The sequence below is a fragment of the Lycorma delicatula genome, chromosome 2, assembly GCF_047948215.1.
Source record: "Lycorma delicatula isolate Av1 chromosome 2, ASM4794821v1, whole genome shotgun sequence".
In the NCBI taxonomy this organism is placed as follows: Eukaryota; Metazoa; Arthropoda; class Insecta; order Hemiptera; family Fulgoridae; genus Lycorma; species Lycorma delicatula.
Genome location: NC_134456.1, coordinates 200,829,416 through 200,846,316, shown reverse-complemented (window position 1 = coordinate 200,846,316; position 16,901 = coordinate 200,829,416). Strand labels below are relative to the sequence as shown.

At 32.8% G+C, this 16,901-nt stretch overlaps 1 protein-coding gene across 1 annotated transcript; it reads left to right on the top strand.

The window, feature by feature from the left end:
* Positions 1-1,328: 1,328 nt before the first annotated feature.
* Positions 1,329-2,483, top strand: LOC142320033 (uncharacterized). Its single transcript, XM_075357713.1, has one exon. It carries the CDS (start codon positions 1,329-1,331, stop codon positions 2,481-2,483), a length of 1,155 nt encoding a protein of 384 aa, XP_075213828.1.
* The last annotated feature ends 14,418 nt before the right edge of the window (positions 2,484-16,901 follow it).

Below are 16,901 nucleotides of genomic sequence, written 5' to 3'. Positions count from 1 at the left end.
TGAATTAAAATTTCATTACTTCAAATTTTTTCTTATTAGCTAGTATGATAATAGTCCACTTTTATTTTATTGTTTTTCGAAGGAAGAGGAAAAGTTCTGCCCGCAACAGACGGTAGTGTCGGGCTCTCACCGAATAAAAAATCTTCTTCCCATAGGAACTGGACCTGGCCACGAGGCATGAACATGGTTCCTATGACCCTATGACATGGTTCAACGATCCGGGTGGGCCCCCGCTACCCACTCCCGGAGACTGGCCGTCACCCACTACCCATTCGTCAATATACCCTTGATGATGTCTCCGTGATGATGCACGTCAGTTTGAGTGATATTAGTAAAATTCGTGGAAATAGTGATGATGAATCTGGTAGATTAAAATATAAGGCAGGTGACATACTAAGGGATGAGCAAACGATACTGAGTGAACATACATTGGTTAAAAGAAATAAGTATAAAATCTTTTATGATGCAAACATGGAGGTAAAGAATACAATGATGATAATTCTGAAAGCTTTGAGGAGAATTATGAACAATACCACTAGTCTGTCCTACATAGTGCCTAATAACCATGTAGGTAATTACATGAAGAAGATAGTGTCTTATCTGAACAGGAGTAATGAGGAAACCACTAAAGTCTTGACGTTACACACCGATGTAGCTTCAACACAGGTTAGACCAGGACAGCCGCGCATTATGAAGGCCACCCCACCTGTGGAGAATAGTAGAACCACAGTGGTAAAATCAGAGGGTAAGACCTATGGTGAACTTTTGGAGGCAATGAAAACAGCAGTAAATAGAGATGACGCTAAGGATGTTATTTCAGTAAAAGAAGGGAGAAATGAAGAAGTCTTATTAAGGATACAAGGACCAGAACGGGCAACAGAATTCACAAATATCCTCAAAGATAAGGTAGCGAATTTAAAAGTCAATCTCAGAACAAGAGGTGGAAGAACGATAGTACATATAAGAGATGTAGAAAGTGATACTACGGAAGAAGGGATCCTAGCCGCATTAAAGATGAGGATTGGCGAATGAGGATGTGAAAATCTCCTCAATTAGACCAGGATTTGCTGAAACTAAAAATGTGACTATTGTCACATCATACAGGGCGGCGAGCAAAATACTAGAACAGCGAATAAGAATAGGCTGGGTTAACTGTAGAGCATTCATAAGAGAACACACTGAGAAATGCTACAGGTGCTGGGGAACTGGGCACAGACGCCACGAATGTAAAGGCCCTGATAGAAGCGACCTGTGCTTTAACTGTGGGGGTAGAGGACACACAATAGCTAATTGTCAGGAGCCCAAAAAATGTATCAAATGTGATAGTAATGAACATAGGACTGGGGCATGGCAATGTGGAAAACACCAGCATGCTTAGAGTGCTACAGGCTAATGTAAACAGGAGTAGGCTGTCGCACGATCTTGTGACTAGGCTTATAGTGGAGAAAAATGTTGATTTTTTAATTGTAACTGAGCCAAATATTTATGAGGCAGCAAGAACAGGATGTCATACTGACACTGTAGGAATTGTGGCAATTAAAGATGTCAGTCATAAGATTGCTTGGAAACTTATTTTTAGAGGTAAAGGTGTTGTGGCTGCAGAAACACTGTCGGCAACAATCGTTGGAGTTTATATATCACCGAATGTGGATAATGTAGAATTCGATAGGACACTTGACGTAATTCAAAATGTGATTACTAATACAGACAAAAAGATGATAATGCTAGGTGACTTCAATAGTAGGCTGGTGGCAGCCGGGGGCCGCAGTACCAATAGGAGAGGAGAAATGTTGATGGAATTAATGGAGACAGTAGGATGTCAATGTATAAATGATGACACTCCAACATTCAAGCCTAGAGGTCATACCTCAATCTTAGACCTCACTATACTGGATGATAGATGGAGAAGGCAGCAGTGGAGCTGGCAAGTGCTACAACAGGATATTGCCAGTGATCATTATGCAACAATGGTTATACTGAAAGACATTAGTTTTAATAGTTATGATCGAGAAACTGTTCCTAGATTCACTGCAGAACAGATAGAGGCTATTACAGGCAAGATTGCCATCAGATTAGCGGCTATTGAACAACTCACGCCAGAAACCCTGGCTAATATAATAAAACAAGAGATGGATAGGGAGATGCACAATGGAGTTAGAAAACGAATGGTGTATTGGTGGACTGGAGAAATCGCTTATCTTAGGCAGATTCTGCAAAATAAAAGACGAATTAAGCAGAGGCTCAGCATAGCAGGTGGACTGAGATATCAAGAGGCCAACATGAGATACATAGAGGCAAGAAGAACACTAAATAGAACAATAAGAAAAGAAAAGAGAGACATTTGGGCAAGGCTATGTGAAGAACTCGATAAAGATCCCTGGGGCATGGCTTACAGAATAATTACCAAAAGGTTCGGTAGGTGTCTCCCTGCAATTACAAAGAAAGAAACAGAAAGGATAATCCCCGCATTTCACGCCCGATGAGAGAAGACACACTGAATGTGAGAGTAAACGTTTTGCAATGAGTGAGCTCTTATGCGCTGGACGTATGTTAGCTATAAAGAAAAGTCCTAGTCCAGATTATATCCCAGCGGCAATTATCAAGAAACTTATCAATCAAGCTCCATGTGAGATGCTAGAGGTGGTCAGTCATGGACTAATAAACAAGACTTTCCCGGAGTGTTGGAAAAAGGCAAAAGTTTTGTTATTACACAAATGGCAAGAGTTAAGGCAGTATGCAGGTATTAGAGGGAAAACGCCGAAGGTAACAGTTGATTATATGCTTGATAGTGAGGTAAAATGTAAAAAGGTTGCTGATTACATAAGAACAGTTTTAAAGCAAAAGAGCATAGATGAAAGAAATGTGGGGTACTAGTTTGTTAGGTGGGGTGGACAGCCTCAGAAGTGAGAGCCAGCATGCTGAGGTGTGCTGGTTTCAATGATCTGCTGAGGACTCCTTGGGTGTGTTTGGTAGGAATAAAAAATATCAAAAGATCCATGGACCACACCACGGCATTGAGGTATGGTGTGGTGCCATAAAGGACAAAAATGAAAAAAACCTCAAAAGAGCCACTGGTTAGCCCGACCTGCCATGCCGGTATATTGCCGGTAGTTGGGGAGGGCTAATTAGAGTAACGGACACTCCCCTGGGTCAAGTCGGTCCGGTCCAGGGTAGTAGAGGGGGAAAAAAGGTACGAGCAGAAACACTCACGTCTCGTAAGGAACTGGGTTAGCTCTTACCCCACCTTGCCATAGGTTCTTTCCATTCAACGTTTAATCGTAGGGCGCAACCGCCGTTCCTAAATTCCTCCCATCTGGCCTGACACCTATTCATCAGCAGTTCCTGTGCCTGCTCTTTTTCCATTCTCCCACCTCTCTCCTCCCGCTGTCGAGCAAGAAGATCAATTGGTGGGATAGCCGATATCACCAACACAGCAACAATAGTCCTCTTGCTTTATTTGTTTGGTTAGGATTACGATTTACTGTAAATCATTTTTTAATTAGGCTTGTAGAAAAAACTTGTCTTAATCAGAATAGAAATTTACATAAATTCTTTTAAGTGGGGTGCTGTGTAAAGTTTCCACTGAAGTACTTGAAATATTTACTAGTGCGCTATTCTTTTCTTAGTAAATACGTTTTATTTATTTATTTATTATATTTTTTATAGAGGTGGAGGAACCCCATTTATGGGCGCCCAGGCAGTTCGGGCTTGCTAACAGATATTATTAGGTGCGTATATGTTCCTGCGCACTACTAATTAACCCTTTACCCCTGGCTTTCCAACCCTCCTGGAAACCGCTTATGCAGCATTACTTCAGGAAAGGGAAAATGCCCGCTCACACAGTCGGACACCGCATTCAAGGAACATCAATATAATCCCACATTCAACAAAAAGATACAAAACACAAACAACACTAAGATACAGCAAACAACACGTTTACATACACAGTCGGCCCTCACAAGCCAACACTAAACGCACACAAAAGTGAAACAAGTCGCAGTGCACATGCACGCTACTCATATACACGCACAAACACAGCCAACAGTATGCACACTCTCAGATACTTACTCATAATTACTTAGAACTTACCAGGACGTTCACAGTCTACGCTTCAGAAGAGGGGAACTTATCTACGGGCCCGTGCCAGCCGAGTGACCACGGCTTCATAGTATCCAGTCGACCCCAACAAGGTCCGGAAGCACCCTAGACACTCAGCTGTAGTCCTGTCCGCCGCACAGCAATCCTTCGGCTTGTAGCCCCCTTCCGCGTTTTTCAGCGATACGCAGTTTGTTTAAAACTACTTTGGCAAATCTCGCTACTGCGTTCCAGTTCTCTTCTTTCGCTAACATAATCTGCTCCCTTATATCTTCCTTATACCATAACATTTGCCCAGACTTCAGCACTGTATAAGAGCGTGGCATTGGCCACTCCTGTCAGTAGTTTCCTACATTGTTGACCTGGTCCTCTACAATTTGGCAGAATCCCGGCTATGTATTGCATTACCCTTTCCACCTTTTCGGTTTACTGAACCTCATGACTATTGAACCTCAGATGAGCGTCAAACTAGATTCCTAGATATTTAATCCAGGTTTCGATAGTATTTTCCTTCCAATATCGAACTTCTTTTTGCCGTAGAAATCACCACGATTTCGGTCTTTTCTAGCGCCATGGACAAATCAAACCGTCCATCCAGAAGCTCACTGTGAAAAAGGAGGCCCTTATATTCTCGGATGCCTCCCTTCGAGTATCTCCCTTCACGACCAACGAAATGTCGTCGGCATAACCGACGAATGTCACATCGGCAAGAAGGGAAACACGGAACACCCCATCATACGTTATGTTCCAGAGGTTCTGAAACCGTATTGTCGGTGATTGATTCCACCTGCTTCTTCGAACGCGCAGGACAGCCACTGAAGTATCAATCTTTCTAAAATCTTGCAGTCGTATCAATCATTGACAGTGGACGATGAGAGACAGGAAGCGCCAACTTCCTGCCCGGCTTCGAGATCAGTACTAAGCGCTGTCGTCTCCACCTTTCTGGAAATACACCTTCTTCCAGGCAGGCATTATTGAAATTCAAAAACGCCGCAGGATCAGCCCGAATTGCCAACTTAATAATTGCGTTAGGCAAAAGGTGCTCTATCAGTTGGGACTCGACTCACTGCCACATCAAGCTCCCCGGTAGTAAACAGTGGTATCATCCCCAGCTCAGCCACCTCATTCGCAAGCACCTCGCCTCCAGCTGGAAAGAGGCCCTCCACTATATTCGCAATCACTCCGGGCTCACAAGTTATGGAATTCTGGGTCTGAGTGCTCCTCCAACCAGTAATTGATATGGTTTACCCCAAGGATTATTTTCCAAGCGATAAAACGCCTCCAGCATTCTTTCTTCGATTCCGCTATCAGCCGAGCAAGCTCCTTCTTCTTTACTTTATGAAATGCCTAACTTAACTTTATTTATTTATAATAACCTCGTTTTATATATATTGGGTGAGAATGCAGCTAAGCAACTAGAAAATAAGTCCAAATAGAATTTTAAACTACTTTCATTAAAACTTTTTATCAAATGAGAATTCCTTCTCCCGATTGGGATTAGCCTTAATTTCTGGGTATATATTTCAGTAAAAGAATCAGAAGGCAAAAATAATCGAATAAAGTTTGGAAAAATTTATCTACCGGATAATAAATAGAAATTATTACCTCAAGAAACACAGAAAAGCTTGCTTGTAAATAATAAGTTAATTATCTTTGAGCTTTACATTACTAAATTACTGTCGTTAACTACCGAATAGCAGCTTGGTTTACAATTTTTTTTGGTGAGACGGTATTACTTCGATAAAGAAACAACTATTTTCAAAATATACTTTTAAAATTTTTGTTACATTGACAAGCACTGTTAGACGTATATTTTCTAGTGCATTTATGTAAATTATTAGAAATAAATTTTATTATATTAGATATATATTATAGCACTGTTAGAACTAATTAGCGTTACTTTGAAGTAATTTTTTTTTCAATCCAAAATTTGCTTAAAATTATTTTAAAAAAGGGAATGATCTCATTGGTTTCAATGTTCACTGTTTATTTTTCCGCAGTACATGTTATAAAAGTTTTTATTTTTTTATTTTTATGCATCGATTAAAAATATTCATTATTCTCAAATTCCATTCCCTGAAAGAACATAAAATGATTTTATCTATTGCATTTTAATTTTCATATAATATTTGTACAATAGTATTAAAGTTTAATAAATAGAGATTTGTGTACACGGGATACCATATAACTTATTGCGGTTTTATATTTATGCGTTTCCCATCCTTTTATGTTATTTTTATTATTACCGTTGATAACGTCAGAAATATTGAAATTTTTTAACCGCATATGCATTTTAATAATAATAATAATGATGACAGTTTACTTTTGTGGTTTTTATGTTATCTCAATATTTTTACTAATTCATATTTCGTTTTAACGACTATAAATATAAATAATAAATTACAAATTACATACATAATGTTTTATGTTCAATGGCGTAATGTTTTTTGCATTCATTTTTTAAACTTTTTTTTGTTCGTCTGGAAAATTTTACATAACGTGGTTGTAATGATGAAATTATGGACATAAATTATTTTCTTATTATTATTATTGTTATTATTATTTTATATCGAAATGCTTCCAGTTGTATATTTGTATCGAAATCCAGTTGTATATTTACGTTATACGTTAATGATTTTAAAAAATTACGACATGCGCAGAAAAAGGAATACCTACTAAATTCTGAGCAAGTGTGAAGAAGATATCTAATTTATTAGAAAAAAATAGATTGGTTCCGCTTACTTCCATCCCAAATTCTACGTTAAAAACTAATTTAGATACTTGTCTAGTTAAAATTTTTTAATAAAAAAAATTGATATTTATAATTTACTTTTTTTACGTATTTTGTAAGTTATCGAGTTTCTTTAGCAACTTTAATTGAAACTATCTTAAATAAATATCAGCGCTTTATAAAATAAAATTTGTTCATGTGTGCATTAACAGATTAGTATCAGCTGAAAATACTTCTGGAAGTACAGGTATATTTAAGATATACGCATCTAATTTCGACATCTATTTACGTTCTCAGATATCGTTTGTAAACTGTTTGATATTAAAAAAATATTATAAATTTTTTTTTATAATTATTCAATCAATCTCTATTGAATTTAAACTCTTAAACTCTATTGAATTTAAAATTCATTGAAGCTTTCAAAATCGGTTAGACGATTTTAACCAGTAAGCAAATGAGTTGTAGCTCTCAAAATGCAATGAGAGCTACAGATATTAGTCAGAGTGATATGTAAGATATCAGTCTTTAAAATTTAATGTTTTTTAGTTGACCGAAATTTTCTCATTTTTATTTCATCCTTTATGCGTTTGTGTTTCCTTTAAAATTTACTAATTCCAAGTTAAAAAAACAATCAAATTTATTATTTTAATATAAAATTATTCCAGAAAAAAACAAATTGGTATTATTTTTTTTCAAAACTCATATTCAGTGGAATCATACTGGTGTAAATTGCTAAATAATACAGGTAAGCGTATAAAAAGATCATTGAAAAATTAATTTTAAACAGTTGCATATTAAAATAAGAGTAAAAGTAGCTATTTTTATATTAAATGAAGATATCTTTAAATTTGATATCTTCTATACTCGGCATTCTTTTTGAGCGTGTAAAAAAAAGCAATTTGTACAATCATTTTCACAAGAAGTTTTTAACGTAGTAAAATTTTCTTCTTTGAAGAAGGTAAAATAAATATACAAATTCTGTTTTACTTAAATATTTTAAGTTTTTATGTTAAACATCTAGACGTGTTGTAATATTTGTATATGTTTTATTGCAGCATATAGTTTTATGACGATAGTTAATTATGATGAAGCATTTCGATATAAAATAATAATTATATTCCAACACTTCGTTCACGGTTAGACTTATACAGCCACTTTATTATTATTACAGAAACACGCGCGCGCGGTTTATTTTCTCTTGAAACAATTCATTCCTATCGATATGTTTATTATACCGTGTAACCGGTATAGCATTCATGTTTGATTTGAAATTTGTTTGCTAACCAAACACTAGCATTAGGTCCACATTTTAAATTAGTTTATTCTTACAGCGTTTATAGTATCAGGTATATTTGTACTGTAATCAAAACGCCTCCCAAATTAGTAAATTTGGAAATAATTAGTTTTAAATTATTTTAATTTAACTGTACATTATACGGAAATTTAGGCACAAATAGTAATTTTGTTAATATGACTTAGATATATGACAATAACAGTAACTCGATTACCGGCGGTAAACGGTGTAACGACTTTTTTGGATGAATTTATATAAGGCTTTATCTCACAAAACTTTAAGCTTAAATTGAATCTCCGATTTGAGATTCCAGTGGGATCTATAAACAAATATCCCTACTAAACCATAAAAATATTATGATTGTCGAACTTTACAGGAATCTGTTAAAGAGAACCGTATGCTTACCACATCCAATGAGCGTAGGCTAAAATCTAGAGACGACCACCAATGAAAGATTGAAAGGGAAATAGGTGGATAATGAGAAACGGAAGATACTTCTCTAAAAGTAAATTGAATCCTAGAATTGCCCAAAGAAATTTGAGCATCATTCCAGCTTTTGGGTACCGAACTCGCCGTCATCTCCCCTTAGAGGATATATTTATCCGAAATTAAAGCATTACGTTACTGAATAAGAGATTTTGGTTTCACGGGCTTATATAATATATGTCTAAATAAATCGCTTTTATATCAGATAATATAACTAACAGAAAACAGGCTCAGGGATTCCTAAAGAAAATCTTTACCTATCCTTAATGACTGTGAGGTGTGTGGTATATCAAACTGAGCTGTTGATGGTTCAGCAAGTTCACCATTTAAGGAGAGCTGTTTTGAATATCGACGTATAAATTAATGCTGTTCATTATATTTTTTAGATAATGTGAACTATTTATTAATGAAAATCATTGAATTTTATTCCGTAAATATTGATAGATAGTTCCACACTTGATTGATTCATAGATTTTTACGAAGGTCTGTAAATTTATGTTAATAACATTAACTATTCTCAAAATTCATTATATAAAAATCGACAAATCACTTTTTTTCATTCTACTACATTTCATCTAAACAATAATCGAATCTAACATTAATTTTTTTTGTAACGTAGTTACTCGCTTTCTTTTTTTTACTGGAACTATACTATTGCTGGCATTCAAGCTTTGTTTTCCTGGCAACGCCCATATTGTCAAAGAAATATTTTTAATATTTTCTTTCTTATTATAATAGATTGTTAATTATTGAACGTGTAAAATGTGGCATTGGAAATAAAATAAATAAGTTAGCCTCACTTTTTCTTTTAGGGTTGGGCTAGAAGGCGCACCTGCTTTCTTACTTCGTGTAGAGATCGTACTTATAACTTGATTGCCTTTCTTGGCCATGCGTTTGTTAATTAGAGTCCAATCACTCGACCGTGCCTGAGAGATGGTATCGAGGAGCTGTTAATATTAAAGTGTGGCCGAGCCTCGAACTGTATACCTCCTGGATAGCTGAAGCTCCTTGAAAGCAGGTTCGAATCTACTCTTATCCGCATTCCAGTTCACTAACTTTGTAGCATTGCATGTTATTATTATTATTCAATGAGTTCCTAAATTAAATAAATTACCAGTCCTGAATTATTTTCAGATATGTTAGTGTACTAAAATTTATAAATGTGCGAGTTGAAATCAACATTAAATAAGGTATTAATAATTGTTAATTAAATATTTGATTAATGAAAACAAAATTAATATTTTATTAATTTTTCTACGGTAATAATAGATCTAAACATTATTTAATAGTTTTTTTATTAGAATTTTTTTGAGAACGTTGACTGAAATATCAGTTTTTATATTTGCAAATAAAAAACTACTACTACATTATATAATATGGTATTTTATATTACAGTATTTTTTAAACCTATTTTTTCATGTATTCTTGTATTAAAAGACTTGTGATGTTTTACCTATTATTTTCGATAATTTTAATAAATAAATAATTACCACAGTAATAATACTACTATATTTCAAAGGGAAAAATTAATGTTAGGCTAATGTTATTTATTTTATTTACATTTCCACATTTTAGAATATTATTATATGTACAATAATTAACAATATGTTATAATAAGAAATAGAATAATATAAAAAATAATTTCTTTGACAATATGGGCGTTGCCAACAAAGCAAAGCATGAGTGCCAGTAAGAGTCTAGTTCAAGTAAAAAAAAGAGAAAAGTAAGTACCTACTTTACAAAAAAGAAAAAAAAACACTACTACTGCTGATTTGATTAATATTTAGATGAAGTGCAATGAAAAGAGGTAATTTATCCATTATTGTACAGTAAATTATGAAAATGGATGATGTCATAAACATAAATATTATACCAGTAATATAAATAAATAATATTAAAATATATGTAAATATTATATTAGTACAAGAGCGTAAAATTGTTGTTATATCTACGAATACTTACAGCTTGCATATGGGGTTAATTAATAGTGTTGAGAAAATATTGTTACATTTAACTCATTCTACAATTTGTTTAGCAAGAGAATTTGAGATCTTTTTTCAATGAATTACTCTGGAATAAGATTTAAGTTGTTACAAATGTGAGGAAATTGTCGTCTGCACACAGTTAAATCAGTGAGACAGTGAGAACAACGTAGTTAAATAGAGGACGTAAATTGTACCATGTGGTATTATGAGTATAAAACACGTCTATTTTCATTTATATACATTAAGTTTTTTAAATATAGTTGTTTGATTGTCATAACATTGAACTCATTAAAAAGTGTCTTGCTGAGAAAAAGTCTTGGTTTACCAAGTGCTCTTTTGTATTTATATTTTATTAAGGTGCGTGTCAAAAGCGTCATTCCATACTCTTATTCCATTTTGAAGCACAGATTGTGCATATGCAGAATAAATTTTACGATAAATGTTGTGGGTTATACGTAACTTTTAAACTAGATTTTTTTTTTTCTAATAATTGAATTACTTTATTTGCTAGACATTTAAGTATCATTAAGACATGAAGATAAATCTTGAAATAAATTATCTGAAACTTGTGTTTGATTTGCATCAATCAAAATGAATTAGAGCGTTTTTCATCGTTATATCTGTGGATAATTATCGTTAGTATATTCTTGATAGAAATTCAAGTCCAGTCAAATTAAACTGAAGATCTTTTAAATATTTTTATTGAATGAAGTTTGCAATTTCCGGTATGGTTATTCAGAATGTCGAAATTTCAAGTTTTGATGTGATAAAATATTAGTCCAGGATTGGTCAGTCATGTTTTTTAAAAACTTATTATTTAGTTATATCGTTGTCAGCTGCGTATTTCTGTTTTATTTTAGTGTAAAAGTTGTAAGATAACTAGCCCTTTTTACAGAGGTTCTTTTTTGCATCTGTGTGGTGTAACTTATGTTTTAATATCTAATTAATCGTACAGCGATAAAAAAAAAGAATATTATCTCTTGCAAAAAAAAACTGTTTAATTTTTTTTATAAAATTATGATAATCCTTTTCATGTAAAATATTACAGCTGACTTCCCATAATTTTTTTACGTTAATTTTTATTTTAAGATTTTACAGTAAATAAAAATTTGTTGTAAGGATACAGTTATACTGGTTGATTCTGCAATTAAATTTACACTATATACATTTCTGATATACAGCACTTTGAAAAGATTCGATTTTGATTTTCGTGAGCAATGCAATGTAGATCCACGTGCTAGTGTAGAGTTGAACTCGTTACCCTTTAGGTTGTGTTGAATTAATTGAGCCTTCTTCATGATTCTACTGCTGTTAAGAGGCTCTTCAGAAATTATTTTAAAGTACATTATTTTTTTTATATTCGCTCTTTCTCCTTTCGTATCCCTTACACCCACGCTATCGTTTGTGGAACTCCTCCAGAGTTTTTGTAGAGATTATTTACGTATAAATCAATACTTTACGTAATTAATGTTCAAATGAAAATTACAAGAAAAATACATTTTTAAGAGAAATTTCTATTGAATTTGATTGATTTGATAGATTTTTAAGTTCAAAATAATTTGAATGAATGATTTTAGTACTTATTTTTAAGTATACTTCGATGAGAAATCCGGTTAATTCAATGAATAAAAGGGAACGTTATTTTCATTCAAGATATATTTGTAACCGTAATGATTTTTAAAAATCTGATGTGGACACCACATGACTTCCTTATATGCCTATTACGTATACACAATTTTTTTTAAATGAAAAGTACATAAAATTTTATCTCATTAATAACTTTTGATATTTTATCATATTTTTTATTTTTTTATTGTTATTACAGAATTATTATTTATCGTAAATTTTATTACAATCACAGATTAATAATTATTAATAAATCAATATATTTAAATTAAAAAAAAAAAGATAAGTCTGATTCGAATCGATGTGCCTTCATCTTGTAAGATCCAAATATCTCATTAATTAAAATTTTATTTGGCTATAACTCTAGAACCAATTAAAAATAAGTACCACTTCTGACATATCATTGAAAAGCTCTCTATGAGGGCTTATTACTGCAGTTAAGAAAGCGCCCAAAATTCAAATGTTTTTTTGGATTTTAAGCTTTTTTGAACACTTTTGGTTCAGTCGATTGCAATTAAAATAGAAGGTGCACAACCAGATATTACAAGAGTCCTAAATCTAAAATTTCAACATCCTACGGCTAATCGTTTTTGATTTATGCGAGATACTTACGTATGTACATATATATATATATATATATATATATATATATATATATATATACGTATATACTTACGTACAGATGTCACGCTGAAACTAGTCAGAATGGATTCAGGGATGGTAAAAATGGATATTTCCGTTGAAAACTGAAAACCGAAATATTCAACGAAATAAAAAATTCCTTTCGGCACGCCGGAAGGCGAAGGTAGATTTCACCGAGACAAAATAGAGGTAGGCGAACTCGGATTGTACGAGCTCGTATCAAATATTACTTCCCATGTTTCAAGAACACAACGTTTTCTCATTAGACTACAAGCTATTGCTAAATTTATCAAGACTTCCTCATGATTTTTCCTGAACTGCTTGAGAATTAGTGGGAGATTGTAGATTTGCCTTTTTGTATTGATAAAAAAAAGACAATGTTTTCAGAAAGTTTTATTTAAACGATGTATAAATGTAACAACAGTAATGTTGAGAAGATGATTTGAAAGTACAATAGGCCTACATTACCCACATTAAGTATTAACTTACTTTAGATACTCTACCTTGTTTGAATATATAGAAAAGGAAAATCTATTACCTTATCTTCCCATCAATTTAGGAACTTTAAACGAATTCGGTACTTTACTTAATAAGAAAGTTATAGCGACATTTTGTTTTTACGGTTTTTTTTGTTTTGGTCATTCCTTGTCGTAAGGGTTTGTCATATCAAAGGTTTTTCAGACAAAATTTTTAGGTAATGTTTAGAGGACTAACGACCACTATAAACCTATTCGATTCTGTGCCTATTAAGGGAGGAATGATTTTTTTTTGTCTTCGAAACCCCATTTTTTCTATCCCCTGGGCCAATGGTTGGCGATGTCAAAAAACTACTTAGATAAGTTTTAGGCCCTTATCCAAAGAATAGTGGGAAGTTTAAACGAATTCGATATTTTACTTAATAAGAAAGTTATAGCGATATTTTTTTTTTTTTTTTCAAAAAAGCCCCCCTCCCGTTTCTATCTCTATGGTCCGATTTTGCCCATTAACGAAGTCGACCGAGATTTTTAGTCGTTATATTTTATGTATCAATTTGAAAGTGATTGGTGCAAAATTACGGCAGTTATCGTGTCAACAATAAAGTGAAATGTGATATATATAAACTTTTGGATTGACGGTGGTTTTGGGGTCTGTGGGATGTGAAACATGAAGATATGTGGAAATTTTCCGGAAGTAAAATCATGGTACAATAGGTAGATTTCTTATGAAATCTACCTATCTTTTTTTTTCAAAAATACAAAAAAGTATGTTTCAAGAGATAGTTAAAAGAAAAATTAAAATTTTTGAAAATGTTTGAATTGCTTTCAGATGCGAATTCTAATTTATCACGATTATGTCACTAAGTATGCGGAAACTGTAAAGTCCATCCCTAATCCAGATTCATCCTTTTAATAATTGTTCAAAGAAAATGTCTGAAATATGACTGGATGCATCATTTTTTTGAATTTTAAACGTCTAGCTTTCTATATTTCCCATAAATGCTCATTCATCCTTTTTCAACAGGGGTGACTGAGAAAGGATACCTTTATAGCCGCAGTTTATTTTTAAAGGAAACATCTGCGTCAGTTTTCAAGTTAGTGGCGGTTCAAGTTACATCCAGTCTTCCCTACCCACTTGAACAGATTTTTCATTTAACCCCTGAGAGGCTTTTATTCAAAATAGTATTTCCTTAAATTTCTTAGATACTGTCTTGGAAATAAAGTTCGCCAAATTTTATTTTTCTAGTTATTTGGGATATAAGAATGTTAATGAGGGATTTACCGTAATCATTTTTACCCTATTTCACTCTCTTAGAAATTAATGAAATATAACTTCGCAGTGGTAGGTTACTCTCCAAGATCAATCTATTTAACCGATTTAAGGTTCTCGCTTTTCGGGTTTCGACAGCCTTATCAAGAAGTTTATTATTTAACTTCTTGTGGAATGTTTTTTGAATGTTTGATGAATTCCTTTATAATGAAATATGAGTTGCCCTTCCCATCATTGATGCCACAATCGGAAAACAAGAATAAATTGCAGCTGCCAATTTCATTCAGTAGACATTTTTCTACGAAAAAAAGTATCGCGCATATTTTTTTAAAATTAAGATCAGCGTAACTGTATGGAATATGATTAGTAGTGTACAAAAGAATAAAATTACCAAAAAATCAAAAATCAATTTTTCGTAGATATCCTTGGGAATTAATCTACCAAATTTCACTTTTCTGTCTGTTCAAGAGGTGGAGAAATTGGTGATGAATGATTTGGTGGGGTTTTCTTTAATTCTTTTCACTCTTTCTGGGGCGAGTGAAAAACTATCTTCCTACCAGTCACTTTATCGTAAGGTGGATTCGACGTCCCTTTTCAAAAATTATTTATTTTATCCTCTTAGGAAGTGTTAATTAAACTATTTCATTATATTTCGTAGATGCCCACTTGTAAAGTATATCAAATTTCAACTTCCTAGCCATCCGAAAAATAGAATTACTGATAAGTGTGTCAGAGAGAATTTTGCTCTTACGTATGCGTATAAATTGTTCAATTTACTGAAAAATGTTTAAAAATTCTTCATTAAGGCAGAAAGTATGAACTGTTTGTTAGGAAGATGTTCCATCCACCTACATCCACAATCGTTTCTCTGTTGGTGTTACTGATGACCTACATTCCAAAGTATGTAATTTCTGAACAGTCCCTTACTCGTAAAACCGTTTTTCTCTTGCTTACCTGTTATGATGTAAATTATTTGCAAGAACTAAATGATCATCCTACAGTTATTATTAACAACTTGCAGAGTAAGTTGTAATTAAATTTTCAAGGAATGTTTGTTACTAAGTTAACATAAGAGTTTTCCTTATTGACTTTATTTTTAATTAATTTTAATTCAAGCGTGCTTATGAAACAAATATCTTAAGAAATTTTAACGAAATTTTATCTTCTCAATCTATTCTGGTGGGATACTTTTATAACCAAGTTCTTTTATTAAATTTATTGTTCTGACGAAAATAAATACCAGTCATTGTTAAGAATACTATTATGATAATATTTTAATTCACACTAAAATCAAATATTTTCATTTTTTGGTAATTTTATTCTTTTGTACACTACTAATCATATTCCATACAGTTACGCTGATCTTAATTAAAAAAAAATATGCGCGATACTTTTTTTCGTAGAAAAATGTCTATTGAATGAAATTGGCAGCTGCAATTTATTCTTGTTTTCCGATTGTGGCATCAATGATGGGAAGGGCAACTCATATTTCATTATAAAGGAATTCATTGTTAAATATCTTCAGGTTATACGATTTTAAATTAAAAACATCTTGCATCCTTTTATGCGCTATTAATTACTCAGTATTTCCAGGAGTTGCATTTATAAAAGAGTTCAATATAAGAATCAGAGAAAGAACACAATGGAATCTTACGATTTTTTTGGTTTTGTTACATTAATAACAAATCAAAGAATGGGTTTCCACTTATATCTAAACTTCTTTTATATTGAAAAATATCAAATTTGCATACGTGACTTGAATTAATTCTGTTAAGATTCCTTATATGAGCCATAATTTCTACGTCTGTGCTCTCATTCATTCTGCTACGTCATGTTCTTTCAATCATTAATTCTTTCTTATTCCCGTTTCTATTCTGTCCGTTCGCTTATCTTTCTCTCTCTTTGCTTACGTATGTTTTTATATTTGTGTTCGTAACGTTAGTATATTTTTATGTTGTCATGTTATGTTTTTTTATTGCATGTCCTTTATAATATATTCGCTAAACAGTTGTTCTACATATTTATGATTTTCTTATCGTTATTTATATAATCATGTTTTAAACGTTAAGTGTATGTAAACAAGGTCACGTTCAGTATTATTAAATGGATCAGCCCGCGTTTTTATTAAAACAAATCTAGACTATTTGTTATTCTGTACAAAATACATATTTTATGTAATATTGCTTATTTTAAATATTCTTAAACACTGATATACTCCAGCACATACATAATTTTTATAACTTTTGACTGTTTATCATCATTGCTAACACTTATCGTTATAAGCTTTACTGTGATA

What these genes read in the sequence shown, in the direction of transcription:
- LOC142320033 (XM_075357713.1), top strand. Translation starts at nt 1,329, where the DNA reads ATGAACATAGGACTGGGGCATGGCAATGTGGAAAACACCAGCATGCTT.